At 62.9% G+C, this 24378-nt stretch overlaps 1 protein-coding gene across 2 annotated transcripts; it reads right to left on the bottom strand.

Annotated features, from left to right (window-relative positions):
• Positions 1–62: 62 nt before the first annotated feature.
• CLCN7 (chloride voltage-gated channel 7) lies at positions 63–24021 on the bottom strand. Of its 2 annotated transcripts, XM_045541084.1 has the most exons (25): positions 23772–24021; positions 17282–17353; positions 14373–14444; positions 14177–14242; positions 13480–13612; positions 13070–13179; positions 12463–12543; positions 11243–11305; positions 11049–11132; positions 10219–10312; positions 9822–9886; positions 9329–9445; positions 8652–8706; positions 8267–8327; positions 7439–7577; positions 6527–6620; positions 4887–5056; positions 4151–4202; positions 3783–3910; positions 3544–3629; positions 3136–3265; positions 2556–2615; positions 2291–2467; positions 1769–1849; positions 63–1559 (listed from the first exon to the last, which is right to left on the bottom strand). In XM_045541084.1, the coding sequence occupies exons 1-25, from the start codon at positions 23910–23912 to the stop codon at positions 1473–1475; spliced, it is 2418 nt and encodes an 805-aa protein (XP_045397040.1). In that variant the 5' UTR covers positions 23913–24021; the 3' UTR covers positions 63–1472. The 2 variants fall into 2 exon arrangements, with proteins under 2 accessions (XP_045397040.1, XP_045397042.1); XM_045541086.1 differs by lacking the exons at positions 17282–17353; positions 23772–24021 and adding an exon at positions 16724–17259.
• Positions 24022–24378: the final 357 nt, after the last annotated feature.

Genomic DNA, 24378 nt, shown 5'->3' on the forward strand with positions numbered 1-24378 from the left:
CACGGCGGCCACGCGTGACGCCAGGCTTTCCAGCAACCGCATCAGACAGTACAGGGACAAAGTCAACTGTAACAGGTCACTTTATTTAACCTAATATATCCAAAATATTATTTCAACATGAAATCTATAAAATAGTCGTGAAGGGACATTGCACATGCGTTTTTGGTGTTGTGTCTTTGAGGCCTGCTGGGGGCTTCTTACTTCCGCCCACTTCGATGCTCCCGACCCTGCCGGGTCGGCCCAGGGGTCCCTGCGATGACGCCTTCCCGCCAGTGCCCAGGTGTGGGGACGGAGAAGGGGCTAAGAGCCGGGAAGGTAGAAACCGGGCTCTTCAGCCCCCAGGGAAGGGGACCAGGAGGCAGGACGTGGTGGTCAGTGCTCCGGGCTAGGGCTGTCCCCACAGGGCCACGCCCCAGACCTCCCTCCCCTGGGGCCCTGGGGTGGCTGCAGTGCCCCTGGGGGCCGCTGCTATTCACAGGACGGCCCGGTCCCCAGACGCCTGTCTCACCATCACACTTACACCCCAATCCCCAGGGCCCCGGAACATCCCGGGCTGCGGGACCGAGATCCAGGCTGGGTGGGAACGAGGAAGGGGTGCCTGGGACTGGTGCTGCCCCAACAGACACCTGACGGGGACACACACCACCTCTGTGCAGCGTCCTGTGGGTGGAGCCCTGGGGACCAAGGGACACCAGGCCCAGCCCTGCCGGCGGGGAGGAGGCTCCTGCGCTCACCAGCCCTTTGGAGCCACCTGCACTGTCGCTGGCACAGGCAGGAGGGGGAAGCTGCTGCCAACGCCGGCTCCCCTGTGCAGAGGAAAGATCCACCTTCCCAGCCAGTGGCCACAGGTGTGGGGACCCCCAGGTCTGAGGGCTCAGGGTGACAGAGGCATGGCTGGATTCGGGGGTTCAGGCCCTCAGTGTGTCTTCTCAGCTCTGGGGACCCCCGTCCTGTGGTCAGCGTGTCGGAGTGCAGACCAGGGTGCACGTGGGGCCCCCCCGGGGAGCCCAGCCAAGGCCACTCTCTGGGGCCACCCTGCCCCTCCAACTCTGGAGCTTCCCGTGCAGCTGGGCTGTCACCTAAGCCCGGGGGCCGAGGCTGTCAGCTCCCGCTGGAGACGCACGAGGCCACACCCACAGCGGAGGGCCAGGCCGGCTCCACGCCACAGAGCCCCCACGTGCAGACACACGCCAGCCGGCAGCCGGGGGAGCGTGGCACACGCGCTTGATCCCTGAAGTTCAGACCCCAGAAGGAAACAGCCAAGTGCAGGGCCGAGGCGCAGGGGACGCACTGGGAACGAAACCAGCCGCCTTCCACCAGGGCCGCGTTCCTGCGCCAGCCGGCCCGGCCCCAGGCCTGGGGGACGCTTGCTCCAGCCGCTGCTCGGGAAGCGAGGCTTCGGCACAGACCAGTGACCCCGGGAGGCTGAAGGGGCCGGGGGAGCCGCTGCCCGCTGAGGGCGGGGCTGGGCCTCACGTCTGGGCCAGCGACAGCTCCTCCAGGCCGCCCTTGCCCAGGCGGTACCTGGCGAGGTCCTTCCTGGTCACCAGCCCGACCACCTGCGGAGCAAAGCCAGGTCAGGGGCTGGGTGGGCGGCACAGCAGGGGCCCAGGGACAAGGTCAGGGGTGTGGGGCCAGGCTGGGCCGGCGCCTCGGCGTCCCTCTCAGGCAGCCGAGAGCAAGGGCCCACCTGGGACGGGGGCACCCCCTGCTCCGGGGCTGCCTCGAGCAGGACGCAGACCACTGGCCACCCCGCCGCCCCACTCACCTGATTGCGGTTGTCCACCACCACCAGGTGCCGCAGGCCCAGGGCCCGGAACAGCTTGAACACGCGAGGGAGAGACGCCTCCTGCAGGGCCGGCACAGCCTTGAGCTCCCCCGCACCCCGCCCGGCACCCACACGCCGCCAGGACCTCCACACACGTCCGGGGCTGCCCCTTCCCCCACGCCCGGTGGCCCTGCCTGTCTGGGCCCCCCGGCTCCATCCATGCTGCTGCCGCTGCCCAGAGTTCCTGAAGCCCGAGGTCTGTGGGTGCCCTGCCTCTCCAGGGACAAGCCCCGAGTCCCGCTGGGACAGCACCTTCCTCCTGGCTCCACCTCCTGCCCGAGCCCCGGCCCCACAGTGCATGTTCCGGTGACACGGCCTCACCTCAGAAAGCCCCAGCCCCGTGACCCTGCCACCCAAGGCTGCCCCGGGAGGCTCCAGTAGTCTCGCCACCCGTCACTCCACTCAGCACGGAGCTCCTGCCCAGCTGTCACTGCCCCCCAGGCGCCAGAGCACTGCAGGTACCTGGGGCACCGTGTAGGGCGAGGGGTTCATGAACTCGGAGAGGTCCATGGTGCACTCGCGCTCGTCCTGGGACACGTGGATGGACTGGATTGGCGGGAAGCGCGGGTAGGCGTCGCGGAAGTCCTTCAGCCGCAGCCGCCGCTGCACGAGGCCCATGTTGGAGCGCTCCACAAATACCTGCGGGCAGCGGCCGCGTCAGGTGCCTTGCGGCCCCCAGAGGGTCCCTGCGCGCAGGCGGGGGGATGCCGACACCGGCCCGGCGTACCTTGTGCTTCAGGAGGACGATGAGCTGGGAGCGCAGGATCAGGCCCTGGAGCCGGGCGGGCTGCAAGGGAGGGAGGTCAGGCCGCGACACCAGCAGGGACCCTCGGCAGCCAGGACTGCAGCTCCGACCCGCTCTGGCCAGACGCCGCCTAGACATGGTCGCTGTTTAACAGCCACCTGTGAGCCCCAGCCTGGCCTCGGCCTTTCACGTGTGAAGCCCCTCAGTCCCCAGGGACCAGCGACGGAGCAGCGAGGCCCAGCCGCACAGAGCAGGGCGATGGTGGCTTTGCCGGGGGGAGGCACAAACCACCCAGCACCCAGGTCAGCTCCCCTGCAGGACGGGGCCTGGGCGAGGGCCGCACAGCCTGCCAGGGCCTCCTGGCGAAGGCCACGGCCACTGACCCCGAGGCACCGGCCTCGCCCAGGCAGTTGGCATTTCTGCAGCCTGGGGTTCCCACGGCAACGGGAATTCCGCACCCTGGCAGGTAACGGGATCTCACTCAACACCCAGCGGCACGGCGCCTCACCCGCCAAACGCCAGACCCTGAGGAGCCGGGTCTGCCGGGAGGTGCCCTCAGTACCTGGGTGTCATCCGCATGCTCCACCACGGGGAAGCCGTTGTGATTGGACGTTGTGTCGCTGAGCACGTCCACGATGACGCCCACCTTCTCCCTCCGCCTCAAACAGGTCACTGGTGTGCTCATCACCTCCCTGCGGAGCAGCCCGGCAGGGAGATGCCACCTCACGGCCACCGACACCCTGGGGTCCCACCACACGCTGGCGGGAAACCCGGAGATGGGGCCAGGAGCCCCCCCAATCCCACACAGCAGGCTCAGGCCTGGGGCCGCGTCTCCCACCCAGGCATCCCCCCAGCCACCCCCAAGCATCCCCGGCATAACCCGCCACACACCCCACCTGCGGGGGGCTCCTGGTGGGGACAAGGCCCGGGGGTGGGGGTGGGGGGCGGGCGGAGGCGGCCCGGCCCCTACCTGGCTGTGAGCGAGTGCGAGGTGACCGGGGCCTCCCAGTGCAGGAAGGGGACGCTCTGCAGCTGGATGTGCATGTCGTACAGGCCCTGGGGGAGGCGCACGATGTTCCTCCGCTGCCACAGCCCCACAACCCCAGGGAGTCCAGCTCGGAGGCCGCGGGGCGGGGGGGACAGGGGCGCAAGGCGCTGCGGGCTCAGGGGGCTCGAGGGCCCCCGTGAGAGGGGAGGGGCCCTGCACACCTCAATGAAGACGTCGCCCACGATCTTGGCGGTCATGAGCACCAGCATGATGGGGAAGCCGTAGGTCACGTTGCTGGTGGCCTCCATCATGATGACCGTGAGGCTCAGAGTCATGCGCACAATCCCACCTGCAGGGCAGCCCCGGCCCCCGCCGGCTCAGAGCCCCGGCCCACCCAGCTGTCCCTCTGGACCCGCCCCACAAGGGCGGCACTGCCCAGCCCCGGCTGCTGCCCCCCAGCCCTGGCTGCTGCCCCCAGCCCTGTGGGGGGACGGCCCTGCCTGCCGCTTCCCTCACATGCAGGAAGGGGAGGCCCCGTGTGCGGCTGCTGCTCTGCCCCCGCGGGTGCCCCAGGCGCAGCGGGACTCACCGAGCTGGGCGGCAGCTCCCATCAGCGCGTACTTGCCGGGGTCCGCCCAGATCTGCAGGCAACACACAGGTTAGGTGCCCGGCAGTCACCAGGCCAAACCACCGCGGAGGCCGCACCTGGGCCAGACGCCACACACAGAGGCCGGTCCTGTGGCCGACACGCATGCTCAGTGGCCTGGCATTGCCTGCACATGGCAGCCAGGGAGACGACAGGGCCCAAATGGGGGCTGTGCCACCGGGAACACCGCTCAGCACACCACGGACGGAAATCCCGACGAGCGACACAGGCAAGCCTGGAACACGGCTTGGGGAACCTATACACAAGGCCACACGTGTGACACCACAGACACGGGACAGAGGCTGGAAGCTGCGGGACTGGGGTTGGGGAAAATGGGGGTGGGTGCTCATGGGCATGGGGCTTTCCTTTGGGATGACGGAATGTGCTGGCACTAGGTAGTGACGGTTACACAACACTGTAAACGTGACAACCACCACTGAGCTGTTCCTCTTAAAGCGGTGGATCTGACGGAACGAACTTTAGCTCCACGTCAAGAAGGAACGGGCAGGGCCTGGGGAGCAGGGGGCACAGAGACTTCTCGCTGTGGCCCGGCCACAGGCTTCCGATCTTGCTGCGGGGCCGGAGTGAAAAAGACACAGACACAAACAGCCCCCGCTGCCCCCACCCACAGGCCAGCACCACCACGAGAGCCCCGGCCGGGACCCCCACACCCACTCACCGCCGCCCCCGTGAGGTAGGACAGGGAGATGCCGAAGAGCCGGCCCCAGGCGGCCCCGATGAGCAGCGAGGGGATGAAGACCCCGGCGGACACTGTGAGCCCATAGGTCCAGCAGGCCAGGAGGAAGTAGACCAGGGTGAACAGGCCGAGCGTCAGCGGGTTGTAGGAGCCTGGGGGGAGGGGGGGCTGACGCAGCCTTCCAGGAGACTCACGCCTCGCGGTCACGCCCTGGGAGCCCAACGACCTGTGCCCGGAGCCCCAGGCGTCTCCCCAGGAGAGGAGGGGCCGCAAGGCTCGGCGGGGAGGCGTGAGCGAGGAGGCCACACAGGACCCGGGCCAGTGGGCAGGCCAGGCCCCCCACAGCAGCACCACGGCCAGAGCCCACGGTGGGGGGGCGACACCACGGGGCGCAGCCCGGCCTGGGGAGGGGGTGCCATGCCCAGCCTCGAGGTCCCTTCCTAGCACAGGGGCAGCGCCCATCCCTGCAGACAGCGACCTGGCTCCAGCTCTGCCCGACAGGCCTAACTGTACCTCAGCCAGCCAACAAGTTAGAAAACACACACAACTTTCCCGTGCACCTGAGCACGGGTCGGTCCCCACGGCCCAACACGGTCAGTTGTCCGGGGAAAATGCCCTCCGGGGGGCAGGCAGGGGGGCGGCCGGGAAGCACCACACCCGGGCAGGGAGAGGGCTGGCAGGGGGGCGCCACCCCCAGCTGCCAGGGCTCCAGCTAATCCAACCCCAGTCCCGGGGAGGCCCTTCCTGGGCAAGGTGCCGAGGTCCACGGAGGCCGGAGCGTGGAGGCTACGTCCGCTGGCTGGGTTGGGCAGGCAGGGCACGGGGGGGCCAAGGCCGGCCAGTGCAGCCAGCAGGACGGTGACCTCAAGGCCAAGGGGAGGGGCTGTGCGCGGAAGGCCGTCGGCCCTCACTCCCCGCCAGGCAACCGCCCGACGCGGGGGACACGTCGCCCAGATGGGGAACCATGAGCCCCACACCAGGGCCCCACTCGGAGGGCCAGAGTCGCTTTCACGGAGGGACTGGGGGCCTGACCTCACCCAGATTTAAGGGGTTTCTGCTTAACTTCAGGAACCAACTGCTCAGATATGCACAGACCAGAGAACCGGGAGCTCCCGGTGACTTTGTGACAGGAACAACTAGAAACCACCCCCAGTGTCCCCAGTCATGTGCCAGGAAATCTAACGAGCGCAGTGAGTGGAAGAGCAGGCGTGTGGGAGAAGGGCCCAAAGTGTGCACCGGCTCCGCGAGGGCGTGGAGTGCCGCGGGCACCGCGCTGGGCACTGGGGACAGGACAGCAGGCGGACAGCACCTGCTGCAGGCAGGGTCCACACTTCCACTGGCAACGTGTGGCCGGGTTCTCGGCCTCAGCGTGACCTGAGCACACAGCACCCACGAGGAAAACTCACCTGAGATGGGAGGCGGAGCCAGCCCAGGTGACGGCCCTGCTGGGGCCCGGCCAGGCCCCGGCCCAGGCGCGACAGGAACCCGATGGGCCAGACCTGCACTCCAGCGCCCTCCCCCACTAGGGATGACCCCTGCCCGGGCGGCAGCCTCTGCCCACAGGGCACCCTCAGCCAGCAGGCGTCACCCCCACCCCGGGCGGACAACGCTGACAAGCGCACCTGGCGGGTCATGGAAAAGCCGCACCACACTCTTCTCCGGGGTATTGAAAAAAGCGGCGGCCATGGAGTTGTACTCGCCATCGGCACAGAAGAGCTGCGAGGCCGGGAGAGAGGACAGGTCGGAAGCGGGTGGACGGCAGGCTGCAGGCACAGACCTGGTGTCGTGTCGGCGACAGCCTGCAGCCCTGCTGGGGTGTCCAGTCTGTCCCTGGGGACATGGGGCCAGGAGTGCACCGTGAGCACGCCCTGGGGAGCCGGCCTGGGGCCCCCACGGAGCGCAGGACCAGAGCACAGCAGGGGCTCCCCACAGCCGGCCAGGCCCAGCCCCGCACCGGATGCGTGGTCCACACCTGTCGGTCTGCACGCGCCTGCTCCCCCAGCCCAGCGACCTCTGAGCATCTCCCTGCTCTGACGTCTCGCGTCAAGGGCATCACACACGGCGTGGCCTTGCGTGCCAGGCTTCTCTCACTGAGACCGTGTTCAAGGCCCGCCCGTGCTGCACGCATGTCAGAGCTCGCTTCCGCTACACGGCAGAACAGTCACCGTGGACAGCGTCGCTCTGGGCTGCTGTCGGCTGCGCTACCGGGAACCGCCACACGCAGGGCTGCGCCCCCCCGGGGGCACCTACGCCCCCCGTTCTCTAGTCAGGTCCCCGTTCCAGGAAGAGGACTGGGGTGAGACTTCAGCCCTGACGCCACCGCCCCGGCCCCGGCAGACAGCCGGCCTGCGCTGGGACCCGGGTGGGCAGCGCTAACGAGCCCTAAGGCGCACCGGCCCGCCCCCTTCTGGAACTCGGCTGTGCCACCACGCCGCTGCCACGAGCAGGCCTGGGGTGGGGACAGCTGGAGGGCGGGCCCTGCACAGCCCCACCACCTGCCGGACCCTCCCGCCTGGGGTCCCCAGGTCGCCTACCTGGAGCGGGTAGGACATGGAGCTGCCCTGCAGGGGCTGGCAGTCCCGAGACGAGTAAATGAGGACGAAGGCGACAGTGGCCGTGACGGCGGCTACCAGCATGGCCTCGATCACCTGCAGGCAGGGCCGGTGGACGTACCTGGAGCCGAGAGTCAGGAAGGGCCTGTGTGGGGACGGTGGGGGCAGCACCCTTGGCAGCCGCCAGGCCAAGCTGAGCCTGCGACCGGGCAGACGGCCATCGGAGGACGCTGAGCAGGAGGGTGACACGGTATCAACTGCCCAGGCGCCCGCACTCCTGGGTTATCTTCCTCCTCGTGGTACCGAGGGTCTCCCGGCGGCAACGCCTCCCAGAAGCTGGGAAACGGCCCCCCCAGCACCCGGCTGCGCCCGGCAGCAGCTGGAACTGGCACAGGAACAAGATGGCGGAAGAGCTCCCACAAGCCTAGGACCCTCCCTGAAGGTTCCAGAACAACAACTGCTGCTCTCCTGATACAAAAGGGCACAGAGTGCCACGGGCAGTCCCAGGAGAAGGCTGGACGTGTATCCGGCCTGTCCTGGAGCCACGAAGGGCCTTGCTTCCTGCCTGTGGCCCCCCAGGGCCCTCCTGCTCTCTCCAGCCTCGGGCTTGTCCGGCCCCTCCCCCAGGCCCTGGACATGCTCCTCTGAGCAGGTCAGTGGGTACAAGCGATCAGGGAAGGACACGTACACACATGTGCGGCCTGCCAGCTCCAGCCAGGGGTGCAAAACCCACACCACCACGTCCTTTGCAAAGGCCCCGTGTGGCCACACCTGCCAGCACAGCACGCAAAGCCGAGGTTTCCTTCTCACCTGATTCGGAACATCGTCAGCCAGTAATTCAGGGCGTTGAACACAGCCCCGAGAACGCCACCTGCGCCCGGGAGAAAGACCCGGGTCAGCAGCACGGGCAGGGCAGGTGGGGCCTCCCCGGCGTGGCCCCCAGGAGGCAGAGCGGGGGGCGGGGAGGGGAGGTCCTGTCACGACGCTCCCGCTGCCTCCCACGCCCTGCCGGGAGGGCGGCTTTTCCTCAAAGGCTTTGCCCCCCTCCCAGGGAACAAGGTTTTCTGCGAGTAGTGACTCCTGCTGGGGTCTGTTCTGCCTCCCTTCCCTGCCCCCACCTGCGGTTCCCTCCCGGGGTTGGCGTGCTGCCCACGGAAGAGCCCAGAAGGAGCAGTCCCGTGCGAGCCGCCCTTACCCAGCACGCCCATGGCGAGGAAGACCGGGATCTCGTGGATCGTGTACGCCATTTTCTGCGCGGAGAGAGGAGGCGGCTGAGGCTAAGGAAGCCACCACACCTTCTCCCCACGCAGACCCAGGGGCTGGGCATGACATCTGCCCCCACGCACGGAACCTCCCGGCACTTCCACACGGGGCCTCAGAGGTCCTGCGGGAGGGAGGGACTCCGGGCACCAGGAGCAGGCCCGATCCTGCCCCCATCTGGCTGGTGGGAGGCTCTCAGAGGGCCGAGGGGGGCGTCCAGGCTTCCCACCGAGGCTCCAGGCACCCGGCAGCGGGGACAGTCCCAGCACGAGGAACACACCTCTCGACTCCCAGGCTTCCACGCGCAGCACAACCGTCCCACAGAGCTCCGTCCCGGGACTCCGCAGAAAGGAGGCCCCAGCCCACCTGGCCCCGTGAGCCGCTGCTGCACACGCACCCAGGACGCCCTGGCGCCGCAGCCTGCGTGACGGCCCCGGCCTGCAGCCTCACAGGGCGTCCTGGCTGCAGGGGCTTTCCCAGAGCACCTCAAGGCGCCCGGGGCTCACAGTTCACAGGTGAGAGCCAGAGTCTCCCAAGACCAAACCCTCAAGTCTGGGCCTCAAGGCAGAGGTCCCGGCAGCAGAGGCGCGGGCGGGAGACGCGGCAGGTTACCTCCGAGTCGAACCTCCCGAAGTTGATGAGGCCGGGGCTGGACAGGTCCCACATGTTCCCGTGGTAGATGCTCAGCACGAAGTTCAGGGTGAAGGTGGAGATCATGGAGGCGAAGAACTGCCGGGGAGACGCCGGCACTGTCAGAGCCGCACTCCGAGCCCACGGTTAGAGCCGGGGGCTGGGAATCCGCGGGCCCCACCCGAGGCAGCAGGGAAGGGGCTGGGCCACCGTGCGCCAGGCAGGGCGGGGACCACAGCCCGTGCGGAGGAGCCAGTGCAGGACAGGAGGGCAGTGGGCAGGGCCTGGGTCCTGGCCGCCCCACCCCACAGCGATGCCACTCCATTGGGGTAGCAGAGACGCCAGGACTGAGGGGCGCTGGGCAGCAGGCACACCACCGCCTCCGGCAGGGACGCAGCCAACAGCCAGCGGGCCCTCGGGTGAGGACGCCACAGTGTGGCCAAGGGCCAGGTGCCCGCCCCGGCCAGGCACTTACGATCCTCCACGTCAGGAACTGGTTCCAGAAGGAGGCTCCTTCCTCCAGGCTGAACAGGACCCCACCTGAAGGGCAGGCGGCGGCACCTCATGTGCCAGCGGACACAGGGCACTGCCACCCACTCCCGTCCCCAGGGAACTAAGACCACATCAGGAGGAAGCTCGGGGGCGGGAAGAGGAGGGGCGCGGGAAGACGGGCCTCCCAGGAGCTCCGAGGGCCAGACCGGGCACACCGAGCGACACCCTTTCCCCACGCCCTGGCCAGTGACTCCGGCCCGGCCCACCCTCACTGGGCGCTCAGCCTGGAGCACCAAGGCGATTCCTCCCAGCACGCGAGGAGAGCCGGCTTCCCCACCCACTGGGAGAAGCCACAGACAGGCAGGCCGGCCCATCCTCACCCACTGGGGCTCCAAACGCAGCCGACACCCCGGCCGCAGCGCCTGCAGAGACAAAGTCCCGCTTCTCCGTGTCTCTGCGGAAGTACTCGAAGATCTGAAACAGGGACAGAGCCGTGGGCAGGGTCTGCAATGCACCTCCCAAAGGGAGGTCGGCCACGGGCGCCTGGACAGCGCTGGGGGGGCGGGGCTTCCCCAGCGACTAAGTCCGGGCTGCCGGCTGTGCGGAGCAGTGCTGGACACAGTGACAGAACACAGGCCGCGTGGCTGCCCTGCTGCCAGCGGCTGGGGGAAATAACAGAAAGGCCCCCCAAGGGAATCCGGGTTTACAACACCCCTAAGAGACACACTGAAAAACTCCAAACTCCACTGAGACCTAAAGAAATCACTGAATGAAAAACCCAAACTTGTTCTTGATTTTGGAAAAAGACTCTATACCATGAAGTGTTAACTGTCTAAGTTCATGTTAATTCAGTGTGATCCTTGTCCAAATGCTGGCGACTTTTTTGGAAAACATGACAAAATTGTTCCAAAGCATATCTTAAAGAATACTCATCTCTAACGTGACACACATTGTCCACGACCTGCTTCCAGGTTATTTATTCCTTCGAGAAGTGGCTCAGAGCCAGAGCCCCTCCACAGTAAACGCACGCCCACGCACGGGGGGATCTGTGGGGCCGGCCCAGGACGGGCCACGTGGGGCTGAGGCAAAGGGACCTCGCCCACCCTGTCCAGGAACAGGCCGGGCTGTCTCTCGGAGGGGCTGGGGACAGGGACAGGGCTCCCAGGGCCACGGCATCCACGGTGCACTTGCGCAGGAGGGGGGTGCTCACCTTGAAATCCCGCTTCAGCGACGTCGACCTCCCCTGGGAAATCCCGGCGGCGATCACGGACCCCGAGTGGATCATCGGCCCTTCCTGGAAGACAGAACACAGCCGACGCTCAGAGACGACACACGGGCCCCGGCGTCCCTCGCAGGGCTCAGGGACTCAGACGTGGGCCGGGACGGCGTCACACGCACTGTTACCTTTCCCACGGCCAGTCCTCCCACCACAGACAGAATCACGCCGGACACTTTGATCACCAACGTCTGAAACAGGGAAACGCATCGAGTCTCTGATTAACGGGACCCGAATGACAAAACCATGCACACGGTGACTGATGGCACAGAGCACCCCGGAGACACGGGAGTCTCTGGGGAAGGGGCCAGGGCCACCCAGGGCTGACCCTCCCCACGGCCACACGACACTGAGCACCAGCCCAGCCCCCCCCTCCGCACATGCTCCCGGGGACACTCAGCAGGGCAGGGTGGGCCTCTCCTTCCTTTCTGAAGCAACGCTGGGCTGCGGACCATCCTGCCCCTCGGCCCAGCACCGTGGGGACACAGAGGGGCTCCCGCCAGCCCAGGAAACACTGTCACTTAGAGAGGTTCAGGACCTGCCTCAGGGTGCTCCCTCTCTGCCCCTTGGTCTCGCCATACAAACCCAGAGGCCAGAAGCCGTGACGGGAGGAGGCAGGGGACACTGCTGGCCCTGCCAGAGCCTGCGGGCGCTCACGGCACTTGAGGGTAAGCCGAGGCTGACTTCGCCGGGAGCCCTCAAGATTCACAAACGCTTCCCCTGCCGGGGCGCCTGGGGGAGGAGGGCTTCCGACCGCACAGCCGGCTCAGGAAGGGCGGGCACACCGAGGCAGGCTCCGGCCAGCCCGCAGCGGCACCAAGTCAGCGCCATTCCCAGGGCCCCAGGTGAGCGGGTTCCGCTGCCTCGAGGCCAGAGCTCCCCACTCCCTCAGTGCCACCACATCCGCCCCTCTGCAGACAGGGACAGGGTGAGGGACACGGACAAAACCGACAGACACAGCCCTACAGCATCGGGATGTCACTCATGACGTCACGCAAAATGAGTGTTAGGAAATGTTTTGAAAACGGGAGAAAAATCACAAGTCTACCATTCTAATGTAATTATTTGTGTTTGGAAATGTTAATGCCCAGCTGGTCCTTAGTGACAACTTTGCATAGCTATGACCATGACCTATGCACCACTTAAACATTTTTGCCTGTAACACGTACAAAGACAAGCTTCACCACTGTTGAGAAAAGGTTACCCTTTACACGCGCTGTCGGCCCGCCCACTCCCTGTCCCCACCCGCAGGGCGGCCTGGGTGCTGGGAGGGAGCGAGGGACAAGAGAGCTGCTCGGAGCCAGCAGACACCAGCCTCACGCCCCGCCAGGGGTCACCTGCACCTCACCTTGAGTCGCACCACGTGGGGGACCTTCACCCCGTTGAGGAAGCACTTGATCTGCGGGATCCCACTGCCAGCAGCGACCGGCTGAAAGGGGGAGGGGGCCACTGAGCGGGCCAGGCCCCAGGAGCTCGGGTGACGGGAGGGGCCCGGGTCTGGGGACAATCGTTCTCACTCTCCCAGCCCAGACAGCAGTGCCCCTGAGGGAGCGAACCCTGCGGGATGTGGGGGGTCAGGGCCGTGAGGGGCCAGGGCCAAGACAGAAGGCCCACGTGTCCCCAAGGGTTCAGGGGGAGGATGGGGGCCACGGGGGGCCGCAAGGGGGTCGTGGGGGGGTGGGGGCCGTGGGGGGCTATAAGGGGGTTGTGGAGGGGTGGGGGCCATGGGGTCCGTGGGGCTGTGCTCTGGGCCAGCATCTGGGGTGAAGTGGCCCTGCTGCATTTCCTGTTTTTCCTTAGTGGTTTCATGTCCGTACCGTGTGGCTCCACCAGAAACCAGCAGGCAGGACAGGGTGGGTGGGTGGGCTCAGGGGTTTCCACTCGTTCACTGAGACCCGCTGAGCCCAACCTGGGTCTGACGCCCCGGGGCACCTCCTGCCTTGGGCCCGCCGTACCTCTATGAAAGCCACGATCACGGAGCCCACGAGCACGAAGGCAGAGTTCAGTGTGGCCCACAGCAGGAGGGAGAAGGACAGCCCGCCCTTCTCAGTGAACTTGTCGATATCTGGGGCACGTCAAGGATGGTCCCCGCTTCGCCAGCAGGACCCGCACCCGCTCCCCGCCCCACCCCGAGGCCCAACTCCCGGCCAGAGCAGCCCGAGGCCCAGCCCAGAGGTCGCCAGGTGCCCAACAGGGGCTCATCTGGTGGCCCGGGAGGGCCATGGTGCTAACTGGACACCCAGAGACACCTCACAGCCCGCCTGGGACGCGGCCGACCCCACCAGGCCTCCTGCCCGGGCTGCGTACACGCCGGGCCGGGGCCTCCCGCTGGCGCCCCCAGGCCGTGCGGGCGCACAAAGGATCCTGTTCTTGATGACCCTGTACTTGAGGCCGGCCAGGTTCTCCACCACGATGTCGATGAAGCAGGCCACAAGGCCCGTGAGGATGCCGATGAGGGCACAGATGACCCAGCGCTTGATCTCCACCGTCCGGAAGGCCTGCGGAGGTGGGGGTGGGGGCAGAGCTGTGGCGGCCATAAGGCCTGGCGAAGGCCACCGCGGCGACCGCACAACTGGCCCCTGGCCACCTACGGCCCCTGGAATTCCGAAGGCCGCCACACACAGCCCACCGCACTCGGGACCCCCGAGTCCCGCAAAGGGCAGCCTCTGGCCGACGTCTCCGCAACCACAGAGCCTCGCAGGCCCGAGTGGACGGCGGGCGGGAGGGCCGTGACCTTCCCAACAAATTCACAGTTGGGTGTCGACGCTGGGGCAGTGGCTCTGACGTCTGTGGGAACAGCCTAAGTTCCAAAGGCCGTGACATGCTCTCCTGCCGGGGTTGAGCCACACTTGCTCCAGGCCCCAGGGACACAGATCAGAGGCCGAACGGTGGCTCCAGGACTGGGAGGCTCAGGGACAAAGTGGGGGGGCTGGGGACCCACACCCCACCCCTGGGCAGGACGGTGGCACCAGGCCAGCCCTGCAGTCCCAGGTGGCTGAGCCGGCCCCTGCCACAGGGCCCACACGGGGGGTGGAAGACCGTGGGACAAGCCAAGGACGCACCGTGTGGTTGATCCGCCTCTCCTCCTCCAGGAACAGCTGGTTCTCGCTGTTGTCATAGTCCAAGCTCTGCAGACCGGGCGACAGGACACCATTACTGACCCCGACGTTCAGGACGTGAGCGCAGGGGACTGGGGAGGGTAGGTCTGGAGGGGCAGAGGCCTGGGTCTCGGGGACAGGGGGCTGGGAGGAGGCCCACCTCGTACTTGAGGGACAGGAGCTTCTCGTTGTGAGGGATCTCCTTAGGGAAGGGAGGGGGAGGGTCCATCTCCTGTGGGAGGAAAAGGCAAAGGGAGACACGCACGTGACAACTAGGATGCTGCAGAACGCGGCACCAGAGAGCATGAGGGACCACGCCCAAGTTCATCCCTGGAGGCCAGTACTATCCTGATACCAAAGGCAGACTGAGGGCATCACAAGAAGACTGCCGACAATATCCCTACAAATACAGACATAAAAGTCCCCAACAAGACACGAGCAAAGCACATCCAGCAACACCAGGACCAAGCTGGATCCAGCCCAGGAATGCAAGGCTGGTTTAACACCCAAAAAGCAATTAATGTCCTATGTCATCTCGACAGGACAGAGGACAAGATCCACATAGTCATCCCAACAGATAGAAGGAAAGCATCCGACAAAGCCCAACATCTGCTCATGATAAAAACGCTCAACACACTACAAGGAAAGAGAACCTCCTCAGTCTGGTCAAGGGCACCTACGACAGCCCCACAGGCGACAGGCTCTGCAGTGAATGACGGGAGCTTCGCCCGAGACCAGGAACAAAGCGGCTACGCTCGCTTTTGCCACTTCACTCAACACTGTGCGCAGGCTCCAGCCAGGACCACCAGGCAAGGGAAAGAAATAAAAAGCATCTAGATTGGAAAGGAAGAAGCGAAACTCTATTTGCAGATGACATGATCTCATATACAGAAAATCCTAAGAAATACACTAAAAAGCTACTCAAATAAACACATTCGGTAACATAGAAGGGGACACAATTCAACTGTAGTTCTATACTTTTGCAATCACAAATCCAAAAATGAAATTAAAACAATTCTATTTACAATAGCATCAAAAATAAACTACATAAAACAAAATTTATTCCTAAAATAAACTTAACAAGTGTAAAACTGATACATTGTAAACTACCAAACATTTTTTTTTTAATTTAAAAAAAGATGCAGGGAGGTCTTGCTATGTTGCCCAGTCTGGTCTCAAATTCCTGGCCTCAAGCAATCCTCCCTCCTCAGCTTCCCAAACAGCTGGGACTAAAGGCAGGAGCTACTGTCCCCAGCTTACCAAACATTGTTGAAGATATTAAGGATCTAAGTAAATGGTAAGATATTCTGTATTCATGTATAGGAAGACTTAACACTGTTAAGACTCAATGCAATCCCTACCTGAATTTCAGCTGACTTTTTTAGAATAAATTGACAAGCTGACCCTAAAGTCTGTGGAAGAAAAAGGACCCTGAATAATCCAAGAGATCTTGAAAAGGAAGAACAAGAAGTTGGAGGACTCACACTTCCCAGTTTCAAAACTTACCTCAAAGCTACAGTAACCCAGACAGGGTGGCACTCGCACAAGGACAGACACGCGGACACACGGGACAGAACGAAGAGTCCACGAATAAATCCAACACACCCCGGTCAACTGACTTTCAACTTGGTGTCAAGACAGTTCGACGGAGGAAAACAGCGTTTTCAGTAAATGGTGCTGGTACAACCGGATTTCCACAAGCAGAAGATGCAGCTGGACCTTACACCACATCCAAAAATTAACTCAGAGTGGATCAAAGAACTAAAACTACAAAACTTTGAGGAAAAATGGCTTTGTGACCCTGGCTCAGGCAGTGGTTTCTTAGATGTGACACCAAAAGCACAAGCAACAAAACGAAAAACAGAGTGAACTTCACCAAACTGAAAACCTTTTGTGTATCAAAGGACACACCAAGAAAGTGAAAGGAAAACGCACCCAATGGGAGAAGGCTGTTACGATCACACGCCTGACAAACGCTGTTGGTGATAAACTCCTGCCACTCAATTACAAAAGGACGAACGACCCTATTAGAAGACGGCACACCTGACGCAGGTGTGCCGGGCCAGCTCCAGGACTCAAGGCCGGAAGTGACGATTTCTGAACCCCACACCCACGCTCTCTTCTCTCCCGGCCCTCCCAAGGCGAGGCCAAAGCAAAGGCTTTGAGGGCCAAGGAGGCAGTGCTGAGAGGCCTCCCCAGCCCCAGCAACAGAGCCACACGTCGCCCCCCGCCAGACGCGGCCGAAAGACCTCTGCCCCCGGGAGAAACAAGCCCGGCCACTGAGCCCACCACGAAGAAGGCAGACGACCACACGGTGTACTCGCGCGGACAAGGCCAGCAGGCTCCAGCCCAGACAGGCCGTGGACAACCTCGCGCACTGCCGTGGCCACGGCAGCCCCCGTGGGACCCGCTGGGGAGAAGGTCCGACCAGGACGCTCCGGGTGCTGCCAGCAGAACCGGGTCATCTCAGCTCGAGTCCACCTGGCTCATTCTCAATACACGTTTTCTCACCATATTAAAAAAACAGGCACAGGATCAGAACAGATGTTTCTCGAAAGAAGACAAACAGCACGTGAAGACGCTCGGCCGCACTGGCACCAGGAAACAGAGATCACAGCCACCGTGACATGCCACCAAAGAGGAAGGAAACTGCAAGTTCTGCTGTGAGGGGGCCTCAGAAAGTCTTCCCAGGACAACTGCTGGCACAGTGGCTGGCGGGGTCGTTCGCAGGGGACGCCAGAATCCTCGCCCTCTGAAGTCAGGGGACACCACCGCCCCGTCACGATCTCCGAGGGCTCCCCGTCCTCACCCTGACACAGAGCCGCTGCCCACTAGCCCAACTACCTCCCTGTGCCCACAGCACACTCACCCTGCCGGGCCCGGGAGTCCTGTGTTCCTCTGCCCACCTGGCCGTCAATGGTCACCTGGCCTCGGGCTGTGTCCCTGCCGCCCCCTGGAGCAGCCTTTCCTGGGCACCCGGCTTGGGGCCCTGCTGTCTGCCCGTGCCCACCCTCTGGTCCGACGGCCCGGCGAGGCGCAGCCCCCCGGACAGGGACCTCCACCACTCACTGGGTCTAGAAGCTCATCGTCCAGGTCCACGTTGCTCATCTGCCCGATTCGGAAAAGTGCAGAACGAGGCGACTGAAAGCAGAAGAGAAACTGTGAGGGCGCTGGGACACCCAAAGGCGGTGACTGTGCGTCCTCCCTGCCTGCCCACACGCTGCCCCCGCCCCCGCCGGAGCCCAGACAGGAACAGAGCAGGGGAGACAGCGGGGCCAGGACAGGCCTCCTGGGCGCTGGAGCCCAGGCCTGCTCCAGCCACCACGGCCTGGCAACAAGCCCAGCCCGGCACGGACGCACCGGGCTCCCTGCTCTAGACTGAAGATCAGGCACCTGCCGCCCAGCAGGACGGAGGGCCGGGGGTGCCCCAGCCAGGCCAGCGCCCCGCCACCGAGCCTCCCTCCCTGCCAGCCGGTCCTGAGGCCCTGCCTGGCCGCCTCCCCGCCGGACGGGCAGCTGGCGGGCAGACCTGGGCAGGGTCCTGGCAGGCGCAGGGCAGCCAGCGCCGGCTGCTGTGGCGCCCACGTGGCTCACTGAGCCCCCCCCCTCCCGCTAGCGCCTCCTCGTGGGATGCAGACCCGCCGAGCACCGGCCAGGCCGGGAGGAGACGGCTCTCACGGGCTCGTCCTTCTTCCTCCTAAGAGGCCACGTTATCAGTTCTCCAATTTCAACTGTTTCCTGAGTCTGCCAACACTGCTGGGGCGGGAGGGAAGGAGCACCGGTTCCTCAGCTGAATGTCATCTGCGTGTCACCTGCCAGTGGTCTGCATGTCACCTGCACGTCATCTGTGTCAGACCAGCAGCCCCGTGAGGAGAATCAAGTGCCAGGAATCAGCTCCAGCGGCCGCCAGGCCACCCCGAGGCCGCCACCCACTGACTCCCCCTGTCTTCCCCCCAACACTCCCTGGACCCAGCCAGAGGCCCGTAAGCACTTCTCAGGGACCCAAAACCGAAGGTGATGGTGCCAGGGGCCAGCTGGCCAGGATGGCACAGGATGGGGCGTACAGCTCGGCTGCACCTGGGGGCCAATTCTCATCCCACCCTCACGCAGATGTGGGGAGCACAGCCACGACAGGCAGGCAAGGAAACCAGAGCAGACAAGGAAGGTTCCAGACTTGAGGTCTCTGCAAGCCATGGGTGGGGTGGGCTGGGTCCTGCCTCCTCTGGGGAGCTCACCCCTGAGGAAAGCGGCTCCCTGTCACCCACCACCCTCCCGTTCCCAAAACAACGAGCCTTCCTGTCCCCTGCCCCGGGCCCTTGAGCTCCCTTTGCCCTCTGTGCACCCCCCACCGGTCCCGTCCCAAGTGATGCTGTGAAATGAGAACCGGAGACTCGACCTGCTCCCAGCCTGCCAGGCAGCGCGGACAAGGCCGCCCGGACACCGTGCCTTGCCCGCGGCCAGCCGTGACACCAACAAGCCAAATGCCACCAGGCACCACGGGGGGCCCAACACGGGACCCCAGGAAGCATTTGGCTTGGAGGTCTCAGCAGTTTCCGAGGACCAGGAGACCTGGGGGAGAGGCGCGGGCGGTCTAGGCAGGCAGACCCATGACAACCGTCCCGCGCACGGGGTCTGGAGGACTCCCGGGGGCCACGCCCACACCCACAAGAGCACCCCTGGCGGTGGCAGGCAGAGCTGCCAATTCGTTCCTCAAACCACTGACACGCACAACCCAGGTGAACCTGAAGGGTGTGACCCACCGAAAGCCGTGGGCTCACTGCCCCTCCCGCAAGACAGCAGCCGCCCTGTCACCCGCGCTGAACGGCGGCCTGTGGGGCTGCAGGGGAGGCAGTGCCGGCCAGGGCCGGGGAGGGCTGGGGAGGGCGGGCCACCAGAGGCAGGACAGGACGGAGATGCGGTGGTGGTGGAGACACTGCCATCCTGCATCGCGTTGATGCACCACACGGATGACAAGCTCCGCTCTGGTGCTGGGCTCGGGCTGCGTAAATGAGGCCACGGAAGGAAACCTGTGACAAGCGCACGAGCCCTCTCTGCACCACCTTTGCAACTTCCTGTGAATTCATAATTATTTAGAAGTTGAAAATATTTTATACACCAGGCACAGGGGTTCACGCCTATAATCCCAGCACTTTGGGAGGCTGAGGAGGGAGGATCGCTTGAGGCCAGGAGTTCAAGACCAGCCTGGGCAACACGGCAAGACCCTGCCTCTACCAAAAATAGAAAAAGTAGGCGGCCTTGGTGGTGCACACCTGTAGTCCCAGCTACTTGGGAGGCTGAGGCAGGAGGATCGCTTGAGCCCATGAAGATGAGGTTATAGTGAGCTATGATGATGTCACTGCACTCCACCCTGGGTGACAGAATAAGATTCTGTCCCCAATTCCGCCACCAAAAAATTGTATAGACAAGTGGGACTACGTCAAAGTTAAGAACTTCTGCACATCTAAGGAAACAGTCAACAGACAGAAAGGGCAACCTACAAAATGAGAGAAAATATTTGCAGATCGTACATCTGATAAGTGAATAAAACTCAGAATATATAAAGAACTACAACTTAATCACCAAAAAACCAAACAACCTGATTAAAACGTGGGCAAAGGACTTAACAGACATTTCTCCAAAGAAGACACACAAATGGCCAATAAGCACGTGAGAAGATGCTCAAAACCACGATGAGATTCCACTTTACGCCCACTAGGATGGCTGGTATGAAAAGAAAGAAAAGAAAAGAACCAGTGCTGGCGAGGACGTGGAGAAACTGGAACTCTCTGTGCACTGTTGGTGGGAACGTCAAATGGTGCAACCGCTGTGGAAAACTGTAGGGAAGTTGCTCAAAAAATTAAACAGAAACAACCACGTGATCCAGCAATTCCACCTCCGGGTAAATACCTAAAGGAACTGCAAGCAGCATCTCTAAGAGATACTTGGACACACAAGGTCACGGCAGCACTACTCACGGCAGCCGAAGCACCACCAACGATGAATGGACAAGCACAGTGTGGTCCGTCCACACAATGGAGTCATTCAGCATCGAACGGAATGACGCACTGACACGTGCTACCACAGGACGGACCTCGAGGACATCACGCTGAGTGAAATAAGCCAGCCACAAGGCGACAAATCCCGCGTGACTCCCCGTGCGCAGGTTGGTGGGGTAGTCACGCTCATGAGAGAGCAGCCGGGCAGGCGGGGCGGGGCGGGCTGTTGGACGGTGCGGAGTTTCACTCTGCACGTGATACGTCCCAGAGCTCAGCTGTGCAGCATAAATATACTTACCACGACCGAACTGTGCACTTACAAATTAAAATGGCAAATTCTGTGTTACGTGTTTTTACCACAACTAAAAAAATCTTTCAAACAATTTTAAAGATTGTCTCCCACTCCACTCTGCCCGCTCTGCTCCCACTAAGCACCCCCCTCGCACTGGACTGCCCGGGACAGAGGCCACCTCAGCAGCAACAATGGCCAAAGGAAACAAGGTGACACGCAGCAAAGTGTGAACTGCAAACGGCCACAGAGGACACGAGGGACAGGCTGGCCTTGGACGCGGCCAGGCAGCCTCTGGGCACAGGAGCGTTCAGGCTGAGACCTGGTAGCCGAGCAGGAGCGAGACGTGCCCTGAACAGCCCGTCCCTCGGCTCTCTGCACTGCTGGGCCACAGGCCTGGCCCACGCCCCCACGGCTCTGCCCCACCCACGCTGGGCCTGGCAGGTGCTCCCTGAGGGCAGCAGGGAGACAGAATTCAGGGAGCTCTTGGGGAGGGAGCCGGCCCTGCACAAAGGGGAATGGGGGTGGGCAGCTGGAGGAGGAGGACAGTATGACAACGTCACAATGCTGGACCATGGGGAAGCAGAGGACTTCCCAGAGAACACTGAGGCGCTCACTCAAGTTGAGCAGAGCTCAAGGGGCCACTAGGGATGACCAGAGGACCCTCCCCTGCAGCTCGGGGTCATACCCAGGTCTCCGGCACTCCCCCACAGCACCCTCGGGCTGTGCTCTGTGGCTCCGACCTGGATCCCTACCCTGCTGGGGGGTCTCAGGCGGAGCTTCCCAAAGTGAGTTCCCAGGAATGTCCTGCATTTACAGGTACCTCAAACACCCATGCCGCACCCCAGCCCTAGAGCCATCTGGTCCTGGCTGAAGCAGATTTTTTTTCAACTCCTAAGTGAAAGCAGAACAAACAGATTCTTGCTGTAAGTTCTCCAATCGCCTGGCTTCCCACTGCCCACACACATGACCATGACTTGCGGGCTGACCTCACCGTCTCCCTGTCTCAGCACCAGACAGGCAGAGACTGCCACCCCCACCCAGCAAGATGGGGCTGAGAACAGGAACAGCAACCCACAGGTGGCCCCGAGGGCCTGAGCTTTAAGCTTCGGCCAGAACTCGAATAGGCCCCGCCCCGGTACGCCCTGCCCCCAGTAGCTACCATTGCGGTGCTCGGCCAGCTGTGTTCGTGGCAACGATGTCACTGTCCAACTCTGGAAACCCTGCAACAAACCCCAAAGGGCCAGGAGACAGCCAGGACAAGCTCTCACGTTGAGTTCTCCGGATCATTCCTGCAGAGCAGCTACTTGCCTGGGTTGGTACTTTAGCTCACAGTGGCTCTGGAGGCCGGTGTGCTGCACCTGGGGTGGCCCTGGCCGTAGCCGTGAGCTTACCCTTCCCCAAGGACGACAGCACCAAGAAATTCAGTCAGCTGCTAACAGAGTCATGTCTGAACATCAAGAACAAAGATGAATCACTTTTGTGCTGCTGCTTTTAACACTACTGAGAATGACCAGGATTTATTAAGAATGTGTTTTTTGACAGGCACCATGCTCAGTGCCATTCACATACTAACTTTTTTGCAGATGAGTAAACTGAGGCATGTGCTCAGAGCACAGAGGCCTCCCAGGCTACCTGGCCCAACAGGTCTGCCAGCCTCTGGACTCCGCCTTTGCAGTCAGTCTGCCAGGCAGGCCACGCATCCTTTGGGACTGGAGTTCCCAGCTTCCACATTCAAAGCCAGCTCGTGTGCCCAGCAAGGCCGCCCTCCGTGCTCCACACTTTGTTCCAGACTATTCGCTCTTCAAGATGGAGCCCCTGTGACCTGCCCCTGGGGATCCCCAGACAGTCCTCACACCTGGGCCTGTTTCTAGGGGGAAGAAAGCTGCCTAACGCACCTGTGCCCTACAAACTGCACGGAGCCAGCCACAGAGCAAGCGCGTGATCAATTATTTTGTAATTGTGGACAGCAGCTAATCAGTTATCAAATACAAGCAAACAAAAAAGGTTGCAATGATTTTTAAGGGAAGAAATAACAGGTTGTTTCCAAAATAGCCTGTATCTGTTTGCAAAGAGAAGTAGGAAAACCCAAGCACATTCAGTCCCAAGGTAAACCCAAATCCAACCTCCGTCAAGATTTCCAATCTCTTTCCCTACTGGTTCTTAAAGCCAGTTTTCTCCTATCTTGTAGACTTCAGATTACTTCCTTTCAAACAAAAAAAAATAAAAATAAAAATGCATCAAGAAGAAAATAATCACTCCTGGTCCCGCCACTCCAAATTACCTTTTTCAGAGCACTCCTCAGACCACAGAACAGAAAGCAGGAGGTTCCACTTTAAAGGGAACCGAGCCTCTACCCAGCAAAAAGCAGGCTTTGACCTTCACTGTCCGATGCATTTCCCAGGGATTGGGAAAACATTTAAGTTCTACAGAAGCAGCCTGATTTTCATGTCCTTCCTAATCTTTAAAAGCAACACCTGTGTTTAAAGGACAAACCTAGAACGAAAAGGAGAAAATGTATAGAATAATTGCAGAGCAGACTAAGACCAAGCAATCAACCAAAATGGTCCATTAACTCAAAATTAACACAAAACACACAGACCAGGAAATAAACATAAGCCTAATCCTCCAAACGTTACCGCACTCACGGACACAAGCTGCACGTCGGCATGCTGACGCTCCAACCTCTCTGACTTGTTGATTATGGTTTTTGGCTACACACTCCAAGTTCAATTAAGTGCTAAAGAAAACTGCCTACAAATACTTGTCATTCCTAAGATCACCCTGAAAGCCCCGAGTGAGGGCTGATCTCCCAGAGAAACGCGGCAGACAGAGGTCCTCGGTCGTTCCCACTGGAAGAGAAAACTCTGCCATCTAGACTGTCAAAATCTCCTAGGATTCAAACATCAAACAAAATAAAATTGGCTGCTCATGTATCTATTAGAACTTTTTCAAAAGTCACCTGAGCAGACAGCCACCTGTCTCCCCTCAAAGCCATTCTGGGGTGCAGCGTCGGGGCGTCCGCCCGCACCGCGGCTGTCCCGGGAGGACGGCGGGCCCCCGCTCCTCCAACTCGCCGGCTCCTCGGCCCCGACTCCGGCCAGAGGGTCCTCCCAGAACGGGGCAATCCCGGCCCAGGGCCCGCCGTGCCGTGCCGTTCGCCCAGCGCGCCCGGGCGCGTCCCGGACGCACCAGCGGCCCGACCGCCGGGTCTCCGAGCGGGGTCGCGGCGGCGCGGGACGGCTCCAGGCCTCGGCTTCTCGCGCGGCCTCACCTGGCGCGCGGCCGCGGGCCCGGCCCCGTTCAGCAGCGGCGACCCCGCGCCGGGCCGCGCCGTCCTCCGCAGCAGCGGCGCCGCCTCCTCGTCGTCCCGGTCGCGGCCGGACCACGACACCTTCTTGGAGACGTTGGCCATGGCCAGCCGCCTAGGGCACCCCGCCGGGAAGCGCCGCCGCCCGGGTGTTTGCGCCGGTGACCCGCGCCGGCAGCCACGTGACCCTGACAGTGGTCACGTGACGCGCAACGGGGCTCACGTGACGTGCGACGGTGGCCGTCGAGGGCCGCGCGCGCGGGGGCTTCTGGGAGCTGCGGTGGGAGCTGCGCGCGCTGTCGCGGCGGCCGAGGGGGCCCGGGGTGGCGAGGGCGGGGACACACGGGCGCGCGCTTCTTGCCGCGGATGCCCCCGAGAGCCGCGAGCCGGTCGCTGGGGTCAGGAAAGTCACCGCTTCGCAGCCCGCAGTACTAGCGGACGCGGGCGGGAACCGTTAGTGCACGCTGCGACCCCGAGCTGGGGTTCCCGGGACGCCGCGCGCAGCCGGAAGCTCGCCCCGAAGGGCGCTCGCTGACGGCGAGGGACGGGTCCGGCCGGCGCCCGGGCCGCG

This window comes from Lemur catta, chromosome 2 (assembly GCF_020740605.2).
Source record: "Lemur catta isolate mLemCat1 chromosome 2, mLemCat1.pri, whole genome shotgun sequence".
NCBI classification, from domain to species: domain Eukaryota; kingdom Metazoa; phylum Chordata; class Mammalia; order Primates; family Lemuridae; genus Lemur; species Lemur catta.

Coding starts and splice junctions, on each gene's coding strand:
- CLCN7 (XM_045541084.1), bottom strand. CDS start 23,912: ATGGCCAACGTCTCCAAGAAGGTGTCGTGGTCCGGCCGCGACCGGGAC. Junction 11,133..11,242: donor GAGGACTGGCCGTGGGAAAG/GTAACAGTGCGT, acceptor TCTGTCTTCCAG/GAAGGGCCGATGATCCACTC. Junction 3,266..3,543: donor TCGCACTCGCTCACAGCCAG/GTAGGGGCCGGG, acceptor GCTGCTCCGCAG/GGAGGTGATGAGCACACCAG.